This window comes from Ascaphus truei, chromosome 15 (genome assembly GCF_040206685.1).
Source record: "Ascaphus truei isolate aAscTru1 chromosome 15, aAscTru1.hap1, whole genome shotgun sequence".
In the NCBI taxonomy this organism is placed as follows: Eukaryota; Metazoa; Chordata; class Amphibia; order Anura; family Ascaphidae; genus Ascaphus; species Ascaphus truei.
In genome coordinates this window covers 15,542,272-15,568,763 of record NC_134497.1, presented here as the reverse complement: position 1 = coordinate 15,568,763, position 26,492 = coordinate 15,542,272, and the positions used below count along the sequence as shown (strand labels likewise).

At 47.3% G+C, this 26,492-nt stretch overlaps 1 protein-coding gene across 4 annotated transcripts in view; it reads right to left on the bottom strand.

Annotated features, from left to right (window-relative positions):
* The window catches only part of LOC142466586 (protein MTSS 1-like), a 140,381-nt gene that overhangs the window by 72,320 nt on the left and 41,569 nt on the right, over positions 1-26,492 (bottom strand). For all 4 annotated transcript variants that reach the window (XM_075571775.1, XM_075571778.1, XM_075571776.1 and 1 more), the window contains exon 3: positions 15,768-15,841. In XM_075571775.1, coding sequence (XP_075427890.1) covers positions 15,768-15,841 — 74 coding nt within the window. The remainder of the gene's footprint in view (positions 1-15,767; positions 15,842-26,492) is intronic.

Below are 26,492 nucleotides of genomic sequence, written 5' to 3'. Positions count from 1 at the left end.
AAAATACCCGACTTCGCATGGGTCGCTGTATTCTGGAGTCATCTTTTCTATTGCCGATTGTGAAAATCGATCATGGCGGCCTCTTTACCCCGATCAGTAATTTCACCTTCCAGGAGTGAGGCTGCATCCCCAAACCCCACCCGAAATTATAGTGACATCCACTCTTCATTGACACACTCCCTCAGTGACTCTCACAACCCCATCAGTGATCTTCCTCACTCTCCACCCCCCCCACACCCCAATATATTTCTCTCCCCCCTTGGTCCCACTCCCCCTCTTACTACACCCCCACCTCTCCCTCCTCCTCTTAGGCAGTCACCTCTACCCCTCTTCCTACACCCCCCTCCTTTCACTTCTCTTAGGCAGTCACCTATTCGCCCTCCCTTACACCCATTCAGCCCCACCCGGCCAACGCTCTCCCACTCAGCACGGCGACCAATCCCACACCTCCCTGCAAAGCAACGGCCAATCAGTGGCCTCGTGCCGAGAAACCAACCAAATCGGCGGCCTCGCAGAGAGGGATCCACCAATCAGAAGCGGAACAGTTAAAAACAACAAAGAAAACAAATGTCCCTTTAGTATGCATGCAAAGGTTCAGGACTCACGGTTTCATGGAGCTGTGGCATTGACAGACACACAGGCTCTTCTTATTATAGATGCCACAAAGTTCTCTAAGGCAGGGGGGGTGCAAACGTTTGTTGCTGCACCCCCTGCCTGCTCTCCACAAGTGCTCATGCCCCCCCCTACCTTAGTGTGGTGTCAAATGACGCCACGGGTCATGTGATGTCACATGATGCCGCGTCGCCAGAAGCCGGCTGAATCACGGTAAATTGAGTTACAGAGGCCTTGCGCGGTGCGTCGGCATTTAATTAAAAAACCTTGGGGAAGAGCACGGGGCCTCTGCAACCATCGCAGCCTCCCCCCACCCTCCCCAAAAAAAAAAAATCTTCTGCGGCCCCCGGTTTGTGCACCCTGCTCTAAGGGACCGTTTGCCAGCCTTTGTGAGGTTCAGAGACATAAGGGCACAGTAATGGTTAAGGCCTCGGACACGCTTACCGCTGGCGTGCTGAGGCACGCTGAGGCTCAGGGAAAGCGAGTGCTTTCCCTGGCCTTGCGGTTGCTTACCGCAAGCACTCTCAGCAGCCGTCAGGGGTCGGTCCGGGGGCGGGCCAGTGACGTCACGGAGCTGGTTCGCCCTCATTGGGCGAACCGCTCACGTGACCGGCCTGTCTCGCCGGCAAGCGGGGGAATTTTAAATTCCCCTAAGACCTGCGCTTCCGCAAGCGCGCAGAAGCGCAGGTGAGCCCCTACTAAGGCCGCTCTAATTGCGGCTGTAGGGACTCAGTGCTGAGCGGGAGCGCGCGGCAGCACGCTTCCGCAAGCACGCAGGCAACATGGACGAGGCCTAAGACAGCAATCTGGCTGATTCTTGATATCTTTGGGTTCCTCAGATTACGTGATCAGAAAACCTCATTAAGTGTAACCTCCCAATCATTCTAATAGGAGATAACCACTTATTTTATATATTGGAGCAATTGTGTAATTATACCCACTTTCAGGCCCATGAATAATGGTGATATCCTGGTAACCTTGGAGGTGGGATCCATAAGCTTTACATACCAATGACCCTTCCATTACGCATTGACTGGTCAGGCAGATTCTACTGTCATTTCAACCACTCAGGCAGCTTGGAATTGTCATCCCAAAACCTGGGAGGGGATCCCTTGGAAGGATAACCAGGGAACTTAGGCCCATATTTACTAAACAATGCTACATCTAACAAGATCATTGAAAATCAATGGGCTTTTTTAAAGTGCACCAAGACTTGGCTCCATTTAGCCCGGCTTTGTGAGATAAAAACAAATATATATATATATTGTACTTCGAGACAACAAATAACAAATTCACACTATATAGCTAATTATTTCACAGAACGTAGCCACGGCGCCATCATTAAATAAATGAAGCCGAGAGAAACATTAACCGCGAGTAAAAATGATCTGTTACATGCATATGACCAGCATAAATTCAAAATGAAATTGAAAGTGCATAATTTCCAATAAATAAGTTAGATAAAGAAAAAATATATGAAGTTGAAGCACTCTTGGAATACATATTCTAAAAGATAATAAAGAATATCACTTGTGAGCACATTCACATGTCTACGGCCCGTTTTATAGTGGCGGGCGTGCGCTACGCCGTGCGCGCGGGCGGATTTTTAGTTGGCTGATGTCAGTCAGCCTTTCCATAGATGTGCCGCGCGCGCGGGCGGCGGGGAGAGGGGAGCCGACAGACAGCGGCGAAGATGAAGAAATTCATCTTTTGCGCCGCTGCCTGCGCTCAAATGTATGTATTAGTGTGTGTGTGTGTGTATGGATATGTGTGTGTGTGTGTGTGTGTGTGTGTGTATGGGTATGTGTGTGTGTGTATGGATATGTGTGTGTGTGTGTGTATGGATATGTGTGTGTGTGTATGTATGGGTGTGTGTGTGTGTGTGTGTGTGTGTGTGTGTGTGTGTGTGTGTGTGTGTGTGTGTGTGTGTGTGTGTGTGTGTGTGTGTGTGTATGGATATGTGTGTGTATGGATATGTGTGTGTATGGATATGTGTGTGTGTGTATGGATATGTGTGTGTGTGTATGGATATGTGTGTGTGTGTATGGATATGTGTGTGTGTGTGTGTATGGGTGTGTGTGTGTATGGGTGTGTGTGTGTGTGTGTATGGGTGTGTGTGTGTGTGTGTGTGTGTGTGTGGGTGTGGGTGTGGGTGTGTGTGTGTATGTGTGTGTGTATGGATGTGTGTGTATGGATATGTGTGTGTGTATGGATATGTGTGTGTGTGTATGTGTGTATGGATATATACACACACACACACACAGACACACACACACACACCTCTCTCCCGGCACTATATACAGGAAAAGCATGCGGCACGTGCACGCGCGTTCGCATAGGAACGCACGGCCGCATCCTGTATATAACAGCCCTTACACAGGTCTGCAACCCTGCCTTTCACCATTATCACCTAGCATACAGTGCTCCCACTGCAGCAAGGGATTCTGGGAAACGACATGCAAATGAGCACACAAAGCCACCTTTTGCTTCAAATCCATATGAGCATACAATGTGTCACCTTTTGCCTGGAATATCCATTCACATGGAGCCCATCATAAAAGTAGTATTTGATCACATTACATCCTCAATTTCCATTTCAGGAAACAGCAGACACAAAAAGCTGCACCACAAACAAACGTGTGTTTTATAACAGAGTACGGGGCTGCTCCTGATCCAAAAGAGTGAGAAATCCGGTTTTATTTAGGCCTCTGGGCAACAGCCGCGATTCTTCCAGGCATGTGATGGTTATCTCGGCAGCTGCTCGCAGGAGGAGCGGCGGGAAGGGAACGGGACACAAATCACTTGTGCAGCAGTAGATAGGACCAGCTGATAAGATGACTCCATCTGCATTCTCATATGTGCAGAGAGAAAAATACGTGTGTCCCGTGAAGTGTGCCTCCTCAGGCCCGTAATATGGTGGGCGCGCTTGCTGCGCGGCACTTAGAATTGGCTGTGGTTAGCCAGCCATTCTATGCTAGGGTTGCTCGCGCGCATGGCAGTGAGCGTGGAGCCGGGCGATCGGGGGAAGACTCCGAAAACTATGACTTTGCGCCGCTGCCACTCAGTCTGCAGTGTGTGTGTGTGTGTGTGTGTGTGTGTGTGTGTGTGTGTGTGTGTGTGTGTGTGTGTGTGTGTGTGTGTGTGTGTGTGTGTGTGTGTGTATATATATGTAAATTTATTTATCAAAGTTGCACAATGTTAAGAAATAATTTTTTCCCACAACGTGTTTAAAACATTTTTTTTTAAATATTATATAACTAACACACACACACACACACACACACACACTTCCAAGACCTCGATCAGGGTGCCAGAGACAGGAGTTGGAGGGAGGGCGGGAGGGAGGGAGGGCGGCAGTCTGCTGGGCGATGTGTGTTCATCCTCCCAGCAGACTTTTTCAGGAGTTGAGGAGGCGGGGAGGGGGCGGGGCTACAGACGGCAGGTTAGGGATCGAGGCTGCAGTCTTGAAATCATTCTCAAGAATGATTTGATTGGCTGCCGAGGTCCCAGTGACGCTGCTGCAGCTTCAAAAAACGATTTTTTCGTTTAGTGAAACTGTAGCCAGCGTCAACTCCGTACTTCGGAGACAGGGCAGCTGCTACCCTGACAACCAGTATTCAATTTGAATACTTTGTGTCCCACGGCAGCACGCACGGCAGCACGCCCTCCCTCCGAAGCCTGCACCCTGAACGAGGCCTAAGTCTGTCACTCACAGCAGCACGGACCGTACACACAAAAAGTGTGCGTCACGTGCACGAGCGTTCGTACAGGAATGCGCGCCCCCACTATATTACTGGCCTTATTACAACAGAGGATTCTTCTCAGCTTCATCTTATTACACACTGTGTCCATAGAGTTTGATTGCATTTAAGTACTTGCGAAGTTGATTTGTATTCTGGGACCTGGACGGGAATTTATAAGGGACTTAAGGGCACATCTAGTACTAGGAGTTATAACATGGGATTTGCAGTTCTCTACCATATAAGAACTGGTAGCTTCAATGTCTCTAATAAGGACCAGAAGGGAGAAAAAAATGCTTGGAAACAACTACCGCCAATTGCACACCAACGTTCCAAGATGGAGACACACAGCCTCTGCCCCCAGAACACAACGCTTCTAATCCTGTCTAAGTACATCAACAAAAGAAGCTGGGCAAACCAATTTGAATCCCAGGCTAGCTCTCCCCGTGGCCTTGTGCAAGTCACTTTGGGTCACGTTACCCAAACGCCGGGTACGTCCAGGAATGATTTATTCAGGTCCCAACCCCTGCACAGGGGTAACTGAAGCCCCCCCGAGTCCCCCAGTCCTTGGGCGAGTTTCTGCCCCACAGTTACCAGCTGTAAGTTATAATCCCTATTTTCCTACAACCCAGACACCTGGGGGGCGACCCCCTCCAGATGCAGTTGTGGGTTTCTTTTTTGGACAGGCAGTACTGACATACCTTTATTTGTTATAGGTAAAACAGACAGGTGCAAACTCCCCCCTCCCCCTCCACCCAGTTGAAGCCTCAGCAGGTTTAACAGACGGAGGTTGCAGGGTTTCTCCGGTTCTATCCCCTCATCTATCCTTGGACCTCCTTTTTAGCTGCTGGTGCCGTTAGCCATGTAAGCCTCTGCAAGGTTGTTAGCCTCCATTGCCGAGTTAGGAAATCTAGCCATCACCCACTCTTTCACTTTGTGTGGGCACAGTGTTACAAAGGTCTCCTGGATTATGACATCCTGTAGATCCACAAAGCTTTCGATACACAGCAACAAATCCAAGCTTGCATCAAGTACTCAGATACAACTCCAGCGCAAAAAAAAGCGTCAGTATAACCCTGCTTCACGGCCATAAACTTCTGCAGGTAGACCTCAGGGGCGATATTAAAATTGTTTAGCAACGCAGCTTTGATGGCCTCAATCCTGGTTGAGGTGTGCAGGGAGGTCAACTAATCAAGTCCAGAGCTCAGCCTTTCAATCCAGGTGTTCAATACATTGCCCACGGATCAAAAAGGCAAATGGTATTGCCTGCCAGGTCTTTTAGAAACCGCGCAGGAAGGTGCCCAGGTCTTCATCTTTCTCCAGGGTAGGAAACTGCTCTGGAAAGGCTGCTGAGGGCTGGAGTGTCTCTCTGGAGCTTGGCAAGTTCCAGCTGGTGTCACGCTTCTGCTTCTGCCTCACGCTCTGCAGCGTGTCTCTCAGCGGGTTGTTCAGCAGCTTCTCTCTACTCTTGCTGAAACCGGTTCATGCTTTGCAGTGTCTGCTTGTGAGCAGCACAGCATGTATGTAACTATTCAAGGCACTGTGGAGGATCAGGACTGCTGGGGTCATCAACACAACAGTCCTGTATCCCTTGACCTTTGGGCAATTTCCAGGGCGAAGCAATTCTCTACTCCACTGCTCATCCTAGCACAGTGTACGCTGTGTGTCACTCTCCAACAATTATTAGTATTAGATCTTCATCCTTCGACAAATATTATACACCGACAATGGTCATGAAATTCATAAAATAAGGTTGAAAATAATGTGCAGCTAGTCTGTTTTGATTGCATCTTTAATCTAAATTTAATTCGAAGCACAGAGCACTGGGGTTGCGTGTTAATACGTGAATAATTATCATACACACACGCCTAAGCATGTCTGCACATCCCTCTGAGTGTCTGAATGGCCTGTCCCTCACCCAGGGACAGCCAATGAGGTTGCACATCCTGTGTAATGAGACTGCACATTGGCTGTGTAACATCCTACGCGTCACATATGACGTGTCTGGAGTTCATATTGGAGGCGAAGAATACAATAATTGGACTCTCCACTTCATCATCTATCCTGCAACTGTGAGAACCTGGCTTTCTAAATGCTCTGACAATTTTTTCACATCTAAAAGGCTCACTGTTTAACCTTTAGTGCCACACTGCCCTCTCAGGCCGGATTTATACATCTGCTTTTTCAACTCCTCTTCTTAACCTCCAATACCTGCGACTTCTCTCCACCTACCTCTTTCCCTACTACCTGTATCTCATAATGCTTTTTCTGTTTGCGGTTTCCTCACTCCTTTGTAAACTTTTATGTTCTCACCAACTTCTTCAGTTCCCTCCTATCCACATTTTTTTCATTTCTCTTCCCCTCCCCCTATGCTGGTGCCTATAACACTGCACTTAATCACATCTCTTGGGTTTAAATATCACCTCTATGCTGACGACACACAAAATTACTTTTCTACCCCTGACCTTACACCTGCTGTACAGAGGAAAGTTTCTGAATGTCTCTCTGCGATATCATCCTGGATGGCCTCCGCCGACTGAAACTTAACATGGCAAAAACAGAGCTCCTCATACTTCCTCCTTCCACATTAGTGTTGGAAGCACCCATCATTCAACCAATAGCCCAAACACGCTGCTCAGGGGTCACACTCAACTCCCTCTCTCACATTCAAAATGTATCTAAAACCTGTCGCTTTTTCCTCCGCAATATTACAAAGATACGCCCTTTTATCTAATGCTCGACTGCTAAAACTCTGACACAGGCATTCATTCTCTCCCGCCTCGATTACTGTAACCTCCTGCTGTCCGACCTTCCTGCCTCTCACCTGTCTCCCCTACAATGTATCCTAAACGCTGCTGCCAGAATCACTCTACTCTTTCCTAGATCTGTCTCAGCATCTCCCCTCATGAAATCCCTCTCCTGGCTTCCTATTAAATCCCGCATCTCGCACTCAATTCTCCTCCTCACTTTTAAAGCTTTACACTCTTCTGCCCCTCCTTACATCTCAGCCCTAATTTCTCGCTATGCACCATCCGACTCTTGCGTTCTGCTCAAGGATTTCTTCTTTACCCCCTTTTTTTTTTTCTAAAGCCCTCTCCCGCCTTAAACCTTTCTCACTGACTGCCCCACACCTCTGGAAAGCCCTTCCCCTCAATACCCGACCAGCACCCCCTCTACCCACCTTAAGACCCACTTGCTTAAAGAAGCGTATGAGTAGCACTGTGGCTAATACTATACACCAGTGGTGCGCAAAGTGGGGGGCGCGAGATTCACTGCGGGAGGCGCGGGGTTTACAGAGGCCCCGCGCATACTTCCCGAAGGCATTTAAATGCCAGGATGTCTGAATCAAGATAAGGGGGGGGGGGGGGCGGCGCGAGGAGAGGGGGAAAGCCAGCAGGGGGGCGCAGGGGGAAAAGATTGCGTCCCCCTGCTATACACGATACATTAACCTTGGCCCCCTGCAGACGCACTTACCAGAATCCCCTCCTCCTGTCTCTGTACGTTCTTCCTACCTACCAATTAAATTGTAAACTCTTCGAAGCAGGGACTCCTCTTCCTAAATGTTACTTTTATGTCTGAAACACTTATTCCCATGATCTGTTATTTGTATTATTTGTTATTTATATGATTTTCACGTGTATTACTGCCGTGAAGCGCTATGTACATTAATGACGCTATATGAATAAAGACACACATACAGTGGTGTGAAAAAGAAAGTACACCCTCTTTGAATTCTATGGTTTTACATATCAGGGCATAATAACAATCATCTGTTCCTTAGCAGGTCTTAAAATTAGGTAAATACAACCTCAGATGAACAACAACACATGGACATGTTACACCGTGTCATGATTTATTTAACAAAAATAAAGCCACTATAAGCGCCGACGACAATGCATTTGTTTTGACGCAACGATCGCGTCCCCGTCGCCGGCACTATAAGCGCAGCCTAAGGCCAAGGCCCCACTGCCTCAGACCCCGCGCCCGCACTGCAGACAGGCGGCGCGTGGAGAGACACTTCACCGCTGTCTGCGGTCTGTAGGGAGTGGGAGCGGCGGCCGTGGTTTGAGCGGAGGGCTGTAGCGGGGGTCTCCCGAGCTGCAGGAGGGACCCCCCACATGCCCCCTGCTGCTCTCCGTGCTTCTCCCCCCCCCCCACATGCCCCCTGCTGCTCCCGTCCCGTAGAAGCACCTAACGCCACGTATAGCCATGATCTTAACTAACCCCGCGCGTTACGGCTCGCGTTACCTGCAACGGTCTGCTGTGGATATGCGTTGAGGTTTTTCAAACCTTATTTGCACGTCATTAACAGTAACGGCCGTTAGTTATTAGCAGGCCGTCTTGGCACGAAGACATGCCTTCGGCCGCGATTATAGAGCGCGATGGCGCGCGCCAACTTACAGCACCGCTATGAGGCAGCACGGCCGATTTTTGAATAGACAAATTTATATGTCTTTTCGTGTGACGGCCGCGTGAATGGTTCAGCCAATGAGGGCGAACCAGCCTCGTGACATCACTACTACGCCCCACCTCGGATCACAGTGCAGGGATCGCTCGAGCGACAGGCAACACAACACGCTGAGTCGTGCCTACTATACCCGCAGCCTTAAGCGCAGTGAGCTTTAAAGATCCCTGTTAACACCTCGTTAACTCAATAACAGAGCTTTCTGGGTATTCCCCAAGTTTCCTTATTGAAACTCTGTTCTCGCACCTCCAAAAGGAGAGCTTAACGCGGCCTACAGCCAAAGAGAGAAGAATATGGACCTTAGATTCATTTTTTTAATTGGACATTTAAAATATATGCTCAGAAAATATTTTTAGATCCATTGCTTTTCTAAATAAACGTAAACAGTTTTTTTTTTTTAAATTACGTTTGCTGCAATTTATGATCGTCGTCTTAATCAAAATAAGTAAACGTAAGAAAAACCCAGTCCTGCTGGCATTTAAAGTAAGAAGCTAGTTCTAGGCTTTTCAGCCTTGTTCATCTGTTTAAAATCAGACAGGTCACTGCACGTCTTCCCATATTTTCAGACACTATAACGTCCCAGACAAATTAAATTCTTGCTTCTGCGAGTTACATTCATCATGCCACATCACCAATCCAGTGCAAAGTGTTATCCTCGCAAACAGAAGACAACGCAGCACGTTTTCCTGGAGCGGAGACAGCAGTAGGACAGGAAGATGCCTCGGCACGGCATCGCTGTCCTTTTTAACAGCAAAATCGGTTAACGCAAAAAACAAACTAGTGTGCTAAAGAAGAGGTTTATTAGGTTTAAACCAAGGACTGATGTCAAAAGTATACGTTTTTGTTTGTTTTTTAAAGGTTTTAAGTTTTTCTTTGTATTAAACTTCGAACCTGAAGCCGGAATAGGAGGGAGGAGAATAGTTGTCTATCTTGCTTGCACCATTTACGGTAATTACATGGTCACATGGTGGACGTATGTCTTTTTTTTTCAACCTCATCTACTGGAGTTCAACCAATGTTGAATTTAGACGACAGATATGTCATCGTATATTTGTATTTACAGTGTATTGACCCAGAGGAAGGATAACAGAAAACCCCCAAGGTTTCCCCATAAGGAGAAAAAATGTCATTTCTTCTTGACTCCAAATATTGGCAGATGTTTTGCTGGATCGACATCTTGCCCATGTTTACTAATTTGGTATTTCCCATTAATATTTCCTTTCTAAAAAGCCCAACATATTTTTTTTTTAAAGTTATCTATTGTACAGTATTTGCCATCAGTCTCCATGGGTAATGAATGCCACATTTTAACTGTTCTTGCGGTAAAGACCCCTATCCTTTGTTGCTGGTGGAATCGGCATTTCCTTTCCTCCAACCTTGAGGGTTGATTGACACTATAGTTTGTACTGCCCGTGGGATGAATAGTTCTTTTGAAAGCTCCTTGTATTGACCCCACGTATATTTGTATATAGTTATCATATCCCCTCTTAGACGCCTCTTTTCTAATGTAAACAAATCTAATTTAGCTAGCCTCTCCTCATAAGTTAGATTATCCATCCCCTTTATTAATTTGGTGGCTCTTCTCTGCACTTTTTCTAGTTCCATAATGTCTTTATATATGGAGTACTGCCCAAAACTGTACTTCATATTCAAGGTGTGGTCTTACTAATGCTTTATACAGTGGCATAATTATGCTTTCTTCCTTTCCATCCGTACCCATTTAATGCAAGATGAGATCATATTTGCCGTTGCAGTTACTGCCTGATATTGTGCACTATTGCCAAGCCTGCTGTCTACAATCACTCCTAAGCCATTTGGCCGTGACCAAAACGTTCACTACTGTGAAACTTCGTCATGATTACCTCTCCGGTGCCCGACCCGACAAGCCAGGATTGCTGTGCCCAACCGCCTGCTCCGACAACTGAATGTTTACATATCCGTCGCGAGACTGCTACACAATAGGAGTCCAGCGCGGGACATTTAAACATGCAGTTATTGGAGCAGCAGACCTGACTTGTTGGAAGTGGGCATCGCAGTGAAATATCCAGTGGGGAAGTGTCCTGGCAGCAATTTGGTCACGGCCAAACGTCCCATTCCGCTCATAAATCTTTTATCAACGATTGACCAAATTCTGTCCAATTTAAATTGCAAGTCGTCTGTTTATTCTCATTTCACAAATGCATAACCTTACATTTATCTGTATTAAACCTCATCTGCCATTTACCTGCCCACGTTTCCAGTCTTTCCAAATCCTTATGGAGAGAAATGACATCCAGCTCTGATTTTACACCTTACACATTTTTTTTTTGCTTCAAATTTGTTATTGTTTTGTCAAGAGATATACAACATACAATAATCAAAACATTTGGGAAAGCGCATCTTGGGACACTCATGGTGAGCAGATAGGTGGAAAACTAATACATATACATAAACATTATCGTATAATCTTATCCATAGCCTATACTTTATTTTTACTAGCATTCCCTTTCAATTTCTTTTTGAGGAAGCGTCCGTTTCCTTGGATATCTCTTTAAGAATAGTTAAAGAATAGAAGAGAAAAAGAGGGGAAAAGAGGGGAAAAAAAGGAGAAAGGAGGGCTGGGGAGGAGGGGGATGTGGAGGGTGGGGGGGGTGTGAGGGTCTAAATAAGAAGGGTCATGGGGGGGAAAAAAAGGGGGGGGGGAGATAGCTCTCCTTTTCCCCTCCACCATCAGCTTTGCTACTACAGATATGCGTTCTAAGGTATCTCTAGGGGATATAATTCTTAGGTTTCTTAGTCTTCAGGCCATACCTCCCAAACCTTATAGAAACACCTTACACATTTTAAGAAAAAAACAGGGCAATTCCGGCTCCAACCACCAAGATGGCGGTTCACTACATTGTAGTAATATCATTGAGGCAGAAGAGGAGCATGGCCATCAACTCTGCATAAAAGCACATTAAGGTACTACCTAAAGACTTAAAAGCTGCATTTGACCTGGCGATGCAAAGGTGGTCAATAAGCTCAGAGGTGATCTCTCCCTCGTCTGGAAAAAAAGAACAGAAGACCTAGAAAACAAGAGGATGAGGTGTTTACCACCAAAAAAGAATTCGCCCAAGAGATGATTCACCTCAACCAGAATGGACGAGATGGCGGAAAAGCATAAAGACTTCAACAAAGCATGCAGGAACAACCTCCACATCAGAAGGGTCCCGGAGACCATCCTGGATCTTGGTGACTACACCACCAGTCTATTTAGCATGCTCTGCCCTGAGGTATAAGTTTCCCACCTTCTCCTCGACATGGTGCATAGAGCGTTGAAGCTCAGGGCCCTTAATGCGGACACCCCTTCCGACATTATCCCGAGGATCCACTATTTTGACTCGTAAGAAAAAATATCAGCAGCGGTAGGAATCACCCAACAATGGAGTTTGAAAAGCTCCAAATCTTTCAGGACCCGTCAACCACTACACTACAACGCCGCACAAACCTCACAGGTGACCACTGCCCTTAGGGAAAACGTCATCAAGTACAAATGGGGCTCATGGTGGTGAGATGAACACAGATCACCATGAGGTATCCTGCTGAGGCTCACTTTTTTTTGGAAAACGTGGACATCCGATCGGCTGCAATAAGAGTTCCACCGTGAGTCGCCAGAACAGAAGGACCAAGCAGTGGACCAAAGCAAGCACAATAACCGGAATAGCCATGAGGGGCCCTAGTGCAACACAAGAACGAAACGGATGAACAAGGCCAACCCCATGCTTCAACTGTGGTGATGTGCCACTATTTTCACTGATTTCAGAAGTACTTCCTCCTCAAGCACATGCTCACTCTCTCTTTAAGTCCCGTAAGACCCTATACATCTGACTACCAGAACAGCATAGGAGCATGCCCGCAGCGGATCACTATAATACCAACAGTGGGCCTTGGGGCAGCAGATCAGCTACAACCTCCCTAGAAGCATCCCCACATCTTCAGACAACTGCCAGGCCAGCTCCATCAGCCAACATTGTGGTTTATCCGGTGAGCCGGGAGACCCTACCCCTCCAGATAAATTCATAACAGGAGCACCCATTGCAGGTGAGATGCTTTCAGGGTAAAATAGGGGGCCAGAATTCCATGTCTCCTTATCCATTTCCCGGAGATACACTTCACATGACCGCCTTGGGCAGGTAGGTGGGGGATATGTGGTGAGGTCCAGGGTCGGAGCAATAAGTAGGGTGAAGCTAAACCGCACAAGACTAATGTATATTTAATGCAGTAAGGCAGAATACCATGTCTAACACTCTAGGGGCGGAGAACAACATGGGTAAACCATATTAATTTGTGGCGCAGTGGTGATGCAGGATGCTGGGAGGTGGCAGGTTGGTGCAATGATGGAGCGAACAATGGCAGCTCAGTTCCTATACCACTACACAAATCCTGTTCCAGCAGGAGGGGCGGGGGGAACTCTTGCTGATGTGCTCTGGGGTTGGGGTATGGGGAGGAGAAAATACAGCACATATCAGGACACGGCAACTATTTGTGAATTGTTCGGAAGGGTGGGACCAGAACATATCAATCATAAGATGCAGCCGTGTCAGTGCGCTGTAAGCTCCGAGTCGGAAACACAAAACTATGGGGGCCTCCCCTGTTTGACTCCTCTGGGTCAAACTAGAGTTGGGTGTGGGACAGTTCCAAGGCTGTTGCACGCAAGACCCAGCATCTTCCTGCAAATCAGCAACTCTGTTGGGGTGTCTTTATGCTCCAGTACCGAGTTTCTTGGCGAGTACAGCAGGGCCCCGCTTCTCGGCGCCCCACTTCTCGGTGCCGCCGTATCAGCGGATCGCCGAAGAGGGGGCCACCCTCTTGGATCCTCAGTCGCGCATGCGCAGAACGGGCGGGTGCGCCCGGCGCGCATGCGCAGACCGTAGTTTGCGCACGCATACTGTAGTTTGCGCGCACAGACCGTAGGTCGCGCATGCGCAGAACAGCAAAAATGCCGATTTGCGCATGCAAAAATCACTGAAAATCGCCGGATCCGCTTTCCGGCGATTTTCACTATACGGCAGGCCCCTGGAACGGAACCCACCGTATAACCGGGGCCCTGCTGTACCACGTTAGAAAAAAAAATGTGAAATAAACTATGCAACAAACCTACTCTGTTATATTTTAGACTATAAATCTATTTCCAGGTGTTCCGATTTTTTGGCACCAAATTTAACCTATACAAGTGTGCTTTGGTTTCTCATTTGTAGCTGATGAAAGGTCCATGTAAGAACTTTAACGTTTTCACGGTCTTGAGTGTTCCTGCAATAAATATTCCTGAACCTCGAGGAAGATTTTTGGATTACTGTCATTTTGCCTGTTTGTTATTAGATCTACAAATATAATTTTAAATCAATATTTCTCCGAAAAAACCCTCCCATTTCTCAGTTCACAATACAGCTCAACCCCGTTATAACGCGATCCGCTACAACGCGAATCCGCTTATAGCGCGATGCAAGCGTGGCTCCCAATTCTCGTATTTATGAACACTTTACAACATGATTATTGGTGTCTTAAATACTTTATTGTACAATGCATACAATTGTACATTATTTCTAACGCGATCCGTTTATAACGCAATGAGAATCTTTGAACCCCTAGCACAGCGTTATAAGGGGGTTCAGCTGTATTTACAAACCGTGGCATTTACCTCGATTAAACTCCTTGAATGTCACTGCCATTGGTTCATCGTTTCCCTACAAGAGACTGCACCTCTGCAACCTTGTACGTCAACAGTAACCACTGATTTATGGTATCCCCTACCACAAGCTAGAAATGGTTTAACAGGTTTTCTGCTGGCATCCCCCTATATTAGGTCACCAAAGCAACCAAGCATTGTTAAGACAAGAAAACCTCCCAGAGATGAAAGAATCATCATCATGTGGCATGCAAGCCACCCCCAGCCATACCACATCCTGTTGTGCAATAAGTCAGCTTGCTACAGAAACAGGGGGGGAAATGAATGTACCATTGTGTCAGATCAAGACAATGCTAGGAGTAAGAAGGCCGCAGGAAGAAACGTGAGCAGTCCCATTCAATCGGAAAAGGCCATATTTTCTTCTCCAGGTGCATCTTAAAAAGGTGCCCTTCCTAATGAGTGTGACGTGTTTACCCTTGTGTGTGTATGTTGCTCCAAGAGCACCCCGTCTTTGTAACCTTGCATTGCCAAGCCATGATTATTAATATCCATCACATGACCAAGCATCACCTCTGTACCACTTTATGCCCCAGACATGTTGCCAGTATATATATTTGTTGACATTAAAGCAATATCCTACATGTGTTTTTTTTTTTTTAATAAATCAGTTCTGTACTATGAGAAAATACTTGTAGCATGTCTATTTTTAATTTTTTTTTAAAATCAACTCTAAATGACATTTGTAATGTGTTATAATGTAACAAGCATTTGGTTTCTATAGAAATCATTGACAAAGCCACATCCCCTTCCTCTTCTGAAACAGGCTCTGGCACGCCCCTTTTTAAGCCCTGCCCCCTCTCTAGCAGTGCACCAATAGTATCTAGTGACTGCCTGGTCACATGATCTTCCCCACAGAACTTTGCATCTTTGGTCCTCTTCTGCTGCACTGACAGCCATTTAGTGAACGTTTTGTCTTTTCAGAACGCGGTCGCGTCATCGCGCTCTGTCGTGCGCGCGCACTAGGGGCGGTCTCTAAGGGATCCTACAATTTGTACTTGTGCAATATAATTTCAGCCCGAGACTTACCCTCGTTACATTTATTATTAATGTCTAATTAAACAGCATAGCAGGTGATATCCAACATAAGCCATGCATAGGAACAAATTAAACATTTCATTTTAAAGCCAGCGAGACGTATCACCATTATAATAGTACTTTCTAAATCCGCTCCTGCTATTTAGATTAAAGATCCCTGATGCAGACATTTGCTGGATCATTAACTGTAAAATATTAGCATATTTACCTCTTGTGTTAATGGCCATATCTGCGATTTTCTGAAAAGCATCCAAGAAGGAACCCGTTACAAGCGTTGTGGTCCTGAAAGAAATGCAAAATAATAAGTATGTTTCTTTTATCGGTTTTACTAAAGCAGCAAACTCAGAACAGCAGTCCCCCTTTCCTATTATTTCTTTAGTGTTATAGGATTGAAGCAGTCGTTTTCTGAAGCTGAACCGTGCTAATTTCACCTCCTTCTCCCCGAGATACTTAAACTCCGTAGGGGGTGACGGAAGCAGCTTTGGCTGGGCTACCAAAATGGCAGCTTAAATGTCCCGCCAGCCAAAAAGGAAGCCGTGACATCATCCCTTTGCGGATTCCTATTGTCCCGCGTGCCCGGGACATTTAAACCTGCGAGCACCCTCCGGCACCCCATACGGAGGTAAGTACCTCAGGAAGCCGGGGGTCCCCGGAGCTGATATTAAGGCGGTTCAGCGCCAGAGACTCCCCTGCTTCAAACCTATTAAAACATTTATATGTGTCACCATGCTCTGGCGCTTTAAAAAAATATCTGGCCTGGGAGAACATATTGACCAAATGCCAACGATTGGCAGATTGCTTAATCCCCCATTAATGTGCCCCATCCCACAGAAAACTAAAAAGGTAACAAGCCCGAGGCCGCCTCAGAATGACTCAATTAGCTGTAAGGTGCAGTTCTCCCTATTTGGAAAGTGAGCCCTTTATATAGAGGAACTCCAGGCAAGACAATGTGGGTTTTTTAATAGGTTTGAAGTAGGGGGTCTCTGGAGCTGAACTGTGTTGATTTCAGCTCTGGGAAGCCCCTGCTTCCTAACACAATTACCTCCATGGAGCCCTGAAAGGGTTCACAATATAGCGGTTTAAAATTCCCGCGTCCTTCTGGCCAATAGGAAGCTGCAACATCATCCCTTGTGTCTTCCTATTGGCCCAAGTGACGCGGATATAGATACAGCAGCACCTACAGTGAGTATCTCTGGAAGCAGGGGTTCCCGGTGCTGAAATCAACACGGTTCAGCTCCAGGACCCCCTGCTTCAAATGCCCACACACACTTAAAAAAAAGCATTGCGTCACCTGGGAGTGCTCCATTAAAGCAAATTAACCTCATTAGTTTTGAGACATGATTCGTTGGTTCCGAAGCCCATCTGGAAATGGAATACTTCCTCAAGGCCTCAAAAACGGACAGTGTGCAGATAGCGTCGGTGGTATAACCATCCATCACTTCGGGAGCTGACAAAGTTGTGTCCAACAATGACCGATGTTCGCTGCTGCAAGGCTTGGTTATTCCGAGACTTTGGAAGCTCCGCAGTGATTGACCGCTATACCAATAACCAGTGGTCGACAAATCACCAAAAAATCTACTCGCCACCTAGTACCACACGTGTGCTGCTGGGGCCAATAGGAGCTCGCCACAATGTTAAATCCACTCGCCCGGGGCGTGCAAATGTATAGGTTTGTCTAACACTGCCAATAACCACCCAAGCTACCCGGCACTTTACCAAGCATGCTGCTCCTGATGGACTCGGGTTTGAACCAATCCCTCCCTCCTTATAGGTTGAGCTTGATCCTTCCATTGACAGAGGCAAGAGATTGAGGGGTCCTTATTGTCATGCAAAGGTTAGTTTGCGGATTTTGCCAGGAAGCTGTACTATGTAGTAAGACAGGGGGTGCGCAAACTTTTCCCCGTGTGCACCCCTGCCTGCTCTCCTCTGCGGCTCGCACCCCCCTCCACCGTCAAATGACGCGCGGGGTCATGTGACATCACGTCTCCATGGCAACGTGACGTAACGCCGGGTTACCACGACGACGCGCCGCTGGAAGGCAAGGCAAGTGTGTTATAGAGGCCTTGCGCTGTCCCCCAGCGTTTAATTTAAATGCCTTGAGGGAGAGCGCAGGACCTCTATAACTGCCGCGCACACCCCCCCCCCAGTTTGCGCACCCCTGCTGTAAGACGCCCTCTGGCTCTGTAGGACATCTTACAGCAGTGAACTTAATTCGGAACCAAGAGCTCTTTCAGCTCCGGAAGATAACTTATAGCAGAATACCGCTCAATAAACATCGCCTGCAACTTGTCACCATCAGTCATTCATTCTGGTCCTAGGAGGGACTGGCACTTTAAAAAAGGGACAGTGGCTTCTGTATCTGCTGTCTGCAGTACAACTCTTTAATATTACAAGCGTACCGATGAGCACAAATTAAAGGAGGCGATCCAAGCAGCTTAAAAAATAATCTTTGTTTTAACATACGCAGCCTTTGATTACTTTTATTGAAAACTGAATTACCTAAGCTGCCGATCGATTAGTTTTCCAGTGATCGATCAGTAAAAGCCTCCTTCCCAGGGTTCACTAAATGGTTGCCTTTCCGTTTCAAATCAATCCTTCAGCGAGTGTAACTCAGCAGCTACAATGTATTCTTAGATCACTACGGTAACATTATCTATTGTTACAGTTTGCAGCTCAAACTGCTGGGAATATTGGCCACATATCGCAGTGTCGCAAAGATCTTGCACTGCTTGGGAGGTGGGCTAAAATCTGCTAGAGGCCACGGAGCACGTGGGCGGTTCAATGAGGGCGAACCAGCCTTGTGTCGTCACAGCCACGCCTCCCCGTCGCTGTGTATCTCAGGCCACAGACCGCTCGGCCGACAGGGGGGGGAACCTGCTCGTATCCCAGAGTCAACTCTCTTTTTGATCTCGATCACTTTATGTTCCACCAAATGTAGATTGTAAGCTCTTTTTCCAGACAGGGACTCGTTGTGCCTTCTCTACGTCTATTACTCTAATCTAGTGATCTATATTCAGTGGTGTTTTCATGGGGGCGGGAGTCAGAACCCCAAGCAAAGGATGAACGTTTAAACAACAACAACGTACAACTCCGCTTTAAATAAATGGGGAATAAATATTCTGCCCTCTCCTGGGCGAATACAATCAGATTACTGGCAACCATTTTAAATTCCCAACCCCGTCAACAAGAACTGGTTTATCAGTTCTAGGAACCTCGGGTCTCTCAGGCGAGTGCAGTCATGCAACATAATTCAGACATTAGAAACAATTATATTTGTGTAGACTGCCCTGCTTCTTTAATCAAAGTATTTAATCCATTTCCAGGGTACTCTATTAAAAAAAAAAATACACGGTTACAAAACTGGCCAAAAAAAAAAAAAAAACACACGAATATCCTGCACTGGATCTAATCGTCTTTCCGTCTCTAACTTAATCCCAGCCAAGACGCTGAAGTGCGGTCATGGGGTTTCTGCTTTGGCCGAGAGCGAATGACTTTCCGCCTGACCCACTTCATGTAATGACCATGCCCAATAAACACGGCTAACCTTGTTACACCATAAGCAAAGCGGCAAGTTTCCATTTTTATTTTATTTGTGCATAGTGCCGACAATGTACACCGCGCTGTACGTAGGGTTTTTGCAGGTACGAATCCCTGCCCCGTAGAGCTTACAATCTACGTTTGTGGTGCCTGAGGCAGAGGGAGATAAGGGGACTTGCCCAAGATCACAAGGAGCCGACACCGGGATTTGAACCAGGTTCCCCTGATGAAAACTCAGTGCCGTTACTCACCGAGCCGCTCCAGCCTTTTGAAACAGTGTTGCTGGCTCCTCAGTCAGCAAATGAGGTGGTGGGAGTAAGAACCCCCTGCTCAAAAAATGTCCATATGTTACACACATAAATATATGTTCCCAGACAATATAATAAGTCCTTTGATATCATCCCACGTAGTCAATATATGAACACTAGCAACTCTGCATGCTCAATAGCCTTGTAATCAAGGTATATCTTGTATGAGATTGCAATAATGCCTTTTGTATTCCGTGTTCAGTATGCTGGCGAGTGTGTATATATATATAACCGAAGTTACTCACCTTGTACACCGTGCGGTTCCGGACGCTGCCGGCGTGCTCCTACCAATTGAAAGATGACAGGGGAATGGAGTTATGAGGCGGTGCAAAGCTTTTTGTACAGATAGAGAGCAGTCCGATCTACACCTCTTTTCCCCGAAGGCAGCTGCACCGCCTCATAACTCCATTCCCCTGTCCTCAGCCAGCAATCCAAAGTCCAAAACACGGTGAAGAATTTGTCATTCAACCGAGGGGGTCTGCCCGAGCAGGCCACATCTGGAGGGGGTCTGCCCGAGCAGGCCACATCTGGAGGGGGTCTGCCCGAGCAGGCCACATCTGGAGGGGGTCTGCCCGAGCAGGCCACATCTGGAGGGGGTCTGCCCGAGCAGGCCACATCTGGAGGGGGTCTGCCCGAGCAGGCCACATCTGGAGGGGGTCTGCCCGAGCAGGCCACATCTGGAGGGGGTCTGCCCGAGCAGGCCACATCTGGAGGGGGTCTGCCCGAGCAGGCCATACCTGCTCAGTTTCGTCAGAGGTCCCCATATGCCGGAGATAAGTCAACTCCCATACACAGAATGGTGTGTGAAGATTAGTGAATGTCTTAAGGGTATGGGAGGTTAAAATGGCCGCAGCTATTGACGCTTGCTGGTAACCACTTCCATTTCCCAAGCCCCAAAATATTCACAAAAATAGCAATTCCCTCCGCACTGGCACAAAGAAAATGTCAAATAAAAAAATATTCAAGAGATATACATTTATTAGCAGCAAGACAAAACAAAAAGCACAATGTTTTGGGGGTAACCCCTTTATCAGGTGAAATCATGCAAGAGTTACCCCCAAAACGGGTCTTTTGTTCTGTCTTGCTGCAAATGAATGTGTATCCCTTGAATATGTTTGATTTGGAAAAAATATTTGTGCGAGTGCGGAGATTACTATTTTTGTGGGCGTACGAGACGCAGCGGGGTTCTGGCGTACGAGACGCAGCGGGGTTCTGGCGTACGAGACGCAGCGGGGTTCTGGCGTACGAGACGCAGCTGGGTTCTGGCGTACGAGACGCAGCGGGGTTCTGGCGTACGAGACGCAGCGGGGTTCTGGCGTACGAGACGCAGCGGGGTTCTGGCGTACGAGACGCAGCGGGGTTCTGGCGTACGAGACGCAGCGGGGTTCTGGCGTACGAGACGCAGCGGGGTTCTGGCGTACGAGACGCAGCGGGGTTCTGGCGTACGAGACGCAGCGGGGTTCTGGCGTACGAGACGCAGCGGGGTTCTGGCGTACGAGACGCAGCGGGGTTCTGGCGTACGAGACGCAGCGGGGTTCTGGCGTACGAGACGCAGCGGGGTTCTGGCGTACGAGACGCAGCGGGGTTCTGGCGTACGAGACGCAGCGGGGTTCTGGCGTACGAGACGCAGCGGGGTTCTGACATACGAGACGCAGCGGGGTTCTGACATACGAGACGCAGCGGGGTTCTGGTATATGAGACGCAGCGGGGTTCTGGTATATGAGACGCAGCGGGGTTCTGGTATATGAGACGCAGTGGGTTCTGGTATATGAGACGCAGTGGGTTCTGGTATATGAGACGCAGTGGGTTCTGGTATGAGACACAGCGGGTTCTGGTATACGAGATGCAGCGGGTTATGGTATACGAGACGCAGCGGGGTTCTGGAATATGAGAAGCAGTGGGTTCTGGTATACGAGACGCAGCGGGGTTCTGGTATATGAGACGCAGCGGGTTCTGGTATATGAGACGCAGCGGGGTTCTGGTATATGAGACGCAGCGGGGTTCTGGTATATGAGACGCAGCGAGGTTCTGGTATACGAGACGCAGGGGGTTCTGGTATACGAGACGCAGCGGGGTTCTGGTATACGAGACGCAGGGGGTTCTGGTATATGAGACGCAGCGGGGTTCTGGTATATGAGACGCAGCGGGGTTCTGGTATATGAGACGCAGCGGGGTTCTGGTATATGAGACGCAGCGGGGTTCTGGTATATGAGACGCAGCGGGGTTCTGGTATATGAGACGCAGCGGGGTTCTGGTATATGAGACGCAGCGGGGTTCTGGTATATGAGACGCAGCGGGGTTCTGGTATATGAGACGCAGCCGGTTCTAGCTCTTCTCCTGTCCAGCATCGTGGAAGTGATTTAAGCAGCAGCATATCTTACCGTGTGAGTGCAGTGTCACCTGCATCGTTCTGAAACTCACCAAATATAGGAATAGCTTTAAAGCTGCAATCCAAGCGCTTTATTTTTTTTACATGTATTTTTTTTTACACCGGATTGAAGTGGGGGGGTGGGGGGGTCTCAGCAGCTGAACTCCGCTCATTTCAGATCAGGGGACCACCTCCTTCCAGAGACCGTTGCCTCCGTAGGGGTTGCCGGTAGCTGTTCCACTCCGCTACCAAGTTTCCCGTTACGGCGGCGTTTCAACGCTCCCGCTCCCGGCAGGCCAATGGGAAGTCGTGACATCATTAGGTTCGGCTTCCCATTGGCCCGCGTGACACGGCAGCTTTAAACCCCAGTTCGCTCTGCCGAAGCAGCTACCGGCAGCCCCGACGCAAGAGGCATCTCTGGAAGGGGTGGTCCCGGAGCTGAAATAAACAGGGTTCAGTGCCAAAGACCCCCTCCTGTTCAACCCCGTGTCAAAAAAATATATAATAAACAAATAAAAAGTAAAAAATAACACGCGCTTGCATTGCTCCTTTAAACACGCTTGGCCACTTTTTGGTAACATGCCACTTAACAATGTACCTGTTGTAATTCAGAGCAATATAGACAATCACGGCACATATTCAAAGGAAGAAGGCCCCAATTGAATCAAACCGGAGCTGCGCCTTAACGCGGTGAATTAAATAAGGGCCGACATAAGGAGTCCCAAGCATTGTAGAGGTTGTCTGATCTGTCTGCAGCACACACGCCCGCGGCTTCCTAACAAGTAATCCTATAGTGTGTTGTGTTATTACCATGGGTGGCAGGTAACTTCATAATAAAAGACTGGGGTGCGCAAACTTGGGGGGGGGCGGCGGTTAGAAAGTAGCCGCGCTTCCCCGAAGACATTTAAATTAAATGCCGGGACCACGCAAGGCCTCTGTAAATTCCCTTACCTTGGTGTCGGGAGACACGCTGCCATGGCAACCCGGCAGTCAAATGCCGCCGCAGGGCGCTTTCAGGAGCGGGAAACCGTTTTAGCAAAAGATATTTAGTGAGAAGTATTTGAAATAGAACATTTGAAAATATTGAAACTTCTGATTAAAAAAAATAATAATAATCGTTTCAAATTAATTTGACCTATTAAACTTGGCATTGTCCTTATTTCACCTTTGTCTTAAAGCAGCAATACAGGTCTCATTCAAAAAAAATATATATATATATATACATATATATATATATATGTATTACTAGATGGGAGCACTGTGGAGCTGAATGGGGTTAATTTCTGCTCCGAGGACCCCCTGCTTCCAGAGATGCTGACCTCTGCATGGGTTCCGGTATCTCTATTAAGTTGTAATGTCCTAGTCACTCAAGTTAACAGGAAGCCGCACCCGGTGATGTCACGGCTTTCTATTGGCCGCTGTGACGCTTGCCATTTAAACGCCGCCGTTTCGTAAGGCACACAGTGTGTCCGGGCTGCAGAGATCCCGGCACTCCCTACACAAGTATCTCTGGAAGCAGGGGGTCCCTGGGAGCTGAAATAAACACCCGTTCAGCTCCACAGCGCCTCAATCTAGTAATACATTTTTAATTTATTTTTATTTTTTTAAATGAAACCTGTATTGCTGCTTTAAGACAAAGGTGACATAAGGACAATGCCAAGTTTCATAGGTCAAATTAATTTGAAAAGATTTTTATTTTTGAAATCGGAAGTATCAATATTTTCAATATATTTTCCAGTGTGTTCCATTCCAAATACTTCTCACTAAATATCTTTCGCCAAAACGGTTCCCCGGTCCTGAAAACACCAGGTAAAAATGGGAAGGATTCCTCTGTCCTTTACTTGCCGAAAAACCATCAGTCAAACCGATAAAGATAAGCAGCCGATGTCCCTGAACGCAGTGTTCCTGGCGATAAGCAGGACATATTCATCTTTCACAAGTTACAAAACACAAAAACGTTACGGTTATCGAACCTCTGCAAGCTATCCAATTACACCGATTGCAGCTACACCCGGGCTGCCCCTTGAACCTCAAAGTATGACGTTTTCCGGTTGTCACAATGGCCAGCACCCTCGTGGGCTTCCGAGAAGGTCGCTGCCATGTTGCCCACGTGCTGCTGGAACGCTCGTTCCATCCTCTTCTGGAGCGCAGAACACCAATCTGAGCGGACGAGGAGAACCCTCCTCTCCCGTTCACTTAACTGGGAGATCGGCGGCAACGATTGCTACCCAAGCGGTCACGTTGTCGTGTGCCCGGAAGGCCTGCTGCATCCAAACGGCAAACTTGTGATCTGGTGTTAACGTTGCACGATATCGTTTTGATAATCATCTTTGCTAATAGCAGTAATGTCACGTCTGGCCACCTGAATTTATCCACGTTTAGACATGTCAAAGTCATGTGACCAACTTTGTGTCCCATGTAGAATTATTTAACCATTGCAACAACAAAAAACTGAAAATCAAACCTTAAAAAGGTCATATTAAATCTTTATACCATTTGATGTGGTTTCTTGGGTAATGCCAGAGCAAAACAGGGGCAGACTTGTGTAACTTACCCATAATCCTGCATTTACATACTTTTCTTGTTGTGGCAAACCGAGAATATAAAATGTATCAAATGATTTCTAAAAAAAAATAATGATCCTATATTTGTTTTAACATACATTTATAAGGCTAATAATATATGTTAAATACGGAATCTGCGCTGCCCCTTTACCCTTTCTTTAAGCTTATTTTTGCTATATTACATATAAACTTGTGCTTTATAAACCTGTTTTTAGGAGATGCGTACCAGCTTGTCCCCTGGTCTTAGACAAAAATTAAGTCACTGGAAAAGTCTCACTACATTGAGCCAAAAGAAAGCCTCCCCATCATTGGGTCAGGATGTCCTCGAGTTCTACTTGTTGACCGCTTTTTTAACTTGGGCACGTTACTACATATCTTAGACAACAGAACATAAGCATGGTTCAGATTCAGGGGATCTCTGTTTCAGGGATTGAAACAAACACGATTAGATCTGCTTGGAAGGGGAGAGATGGAAATAAGATGAAATGGTTACTTGAAAGGGACAGTCAGATCAAACTAATGTGTCACTGACATTATCGATAGGTTAAATGTAGGTTATTGTCACCATTTTAAACAAAGCCGAAGACTGCCGATCCAGACATTTCCCCCCCTTTGTGGTTTTCTGTAACCAATTCTGGAACCATAGATTAACAGAATTCTAATAGTTATCTGGTTAATCACCCAAAAATATGAGCGCAAACCTGATCTTAAAAAAAGAACACACATTTTCCATTTTCACACAATAAAATTGTGATGTTTGGTGGGGGTGAATATAAGTAAGTTGATTACACGGTTGTGTAATCACTTAACGGGGCCGCCCCTTTAAATTAGGGATCGCCCATTAAAATGGATTTCCCCTTACAGAAACTTCAATATATGTTGCCATGTGGCTCTGCACCATAACATAGCAGCCAGCAGCACTTTTCAGATAACTCCCATAATGTACTCGGCACTTTCCAAGAGAGACAGTACAGGAAATTCAAATACAATAAGTGCAACAAAGTCAGACAATAGGAAAGGAAATCCCTGCCCCGGAGAGCTTGCAATCTAAATACAATGAAAACTGATATCTCAATATATCCGATGCATAAAACTGGACAGAATTTCACAGGGAAATATGCCACGAGGATCACAAGGAAATGTGGTTAAATATATATATATTGTGATGGATTTGAGATCTTCAAGTCGCCCTGTAACTCCGACAACCTATTTGTCTAAAGTAAAAACTCAACCGTCTCGACAAATGAACCCGATGAGTGTCAGAGGGAACTGCAATGCGTTGCCGACCTCTCTGGCACTTAAGGGGTTTAACGCAAAGTTCAACCGTTAGGGTCCCAAATCCGTGAGAGTTATATGTTCTGGGGGGGGACGCACATGACCACTTATCAGTGATACTCCACTGTAGTCTACGGCAGGGGAGCTCAAACTTTTGTGATTGCGCCCCCCCCCCTGCCTGCTTTACCCCACCCCTTACCTTGCCTCTGCGTTGCCATGGCGACGTGTCGCCGGAGAGACGGTAAGGAGACATACAGCGGCCTTGCGTGCTCCGCCGGCATTTTATTGAAATGTTGTGGGGAAGAGCGCGGGGTTTCCCCCCTGAAAATGTCACGCTCCCTCCCCCCCCAGTTTGCGCACCCCTGGTCTACAGAACCGCTCATGCGTAAAAATCAATGGACCGACACCAAAGAAGCGAGACTCACAGATAATGAGCTGCCCGGTCTCAGAATCCATCTTCACTTCCTCGTTCCTTTGATTGGCTATTACATGTAAACCAACAGCACAATACACAAGTAGCAAACTGCAGCAGTGCGGCTATACGTACTGTTATTTACATCAGCGGTGCGCAAACTGGGGGGCGCGCAAGTCTTTATTGGGGGGGCGCGCGGTTACAGAGGCCCCGCGCGTAAATGTACTTACCGGTTCTTGGCCACGCGGCATCAAATGACGCCCGTTACCATGGAGGCGTGACGTCACATGACCCCGCTGCGTCATTTGACGCTCCATTGAAGGTATGGGGGGGGCGCGATCGTGAAAAGAGCAGGCGGGGGGTGCGCAGCGCAAGAAGTTTGCGCACCCCTGATTTACATTACCTGACAGTTCGGCAAGCTCACCTAATATAGTCATGTCACACATTGTATCACAGCGCTGCTAGAGCA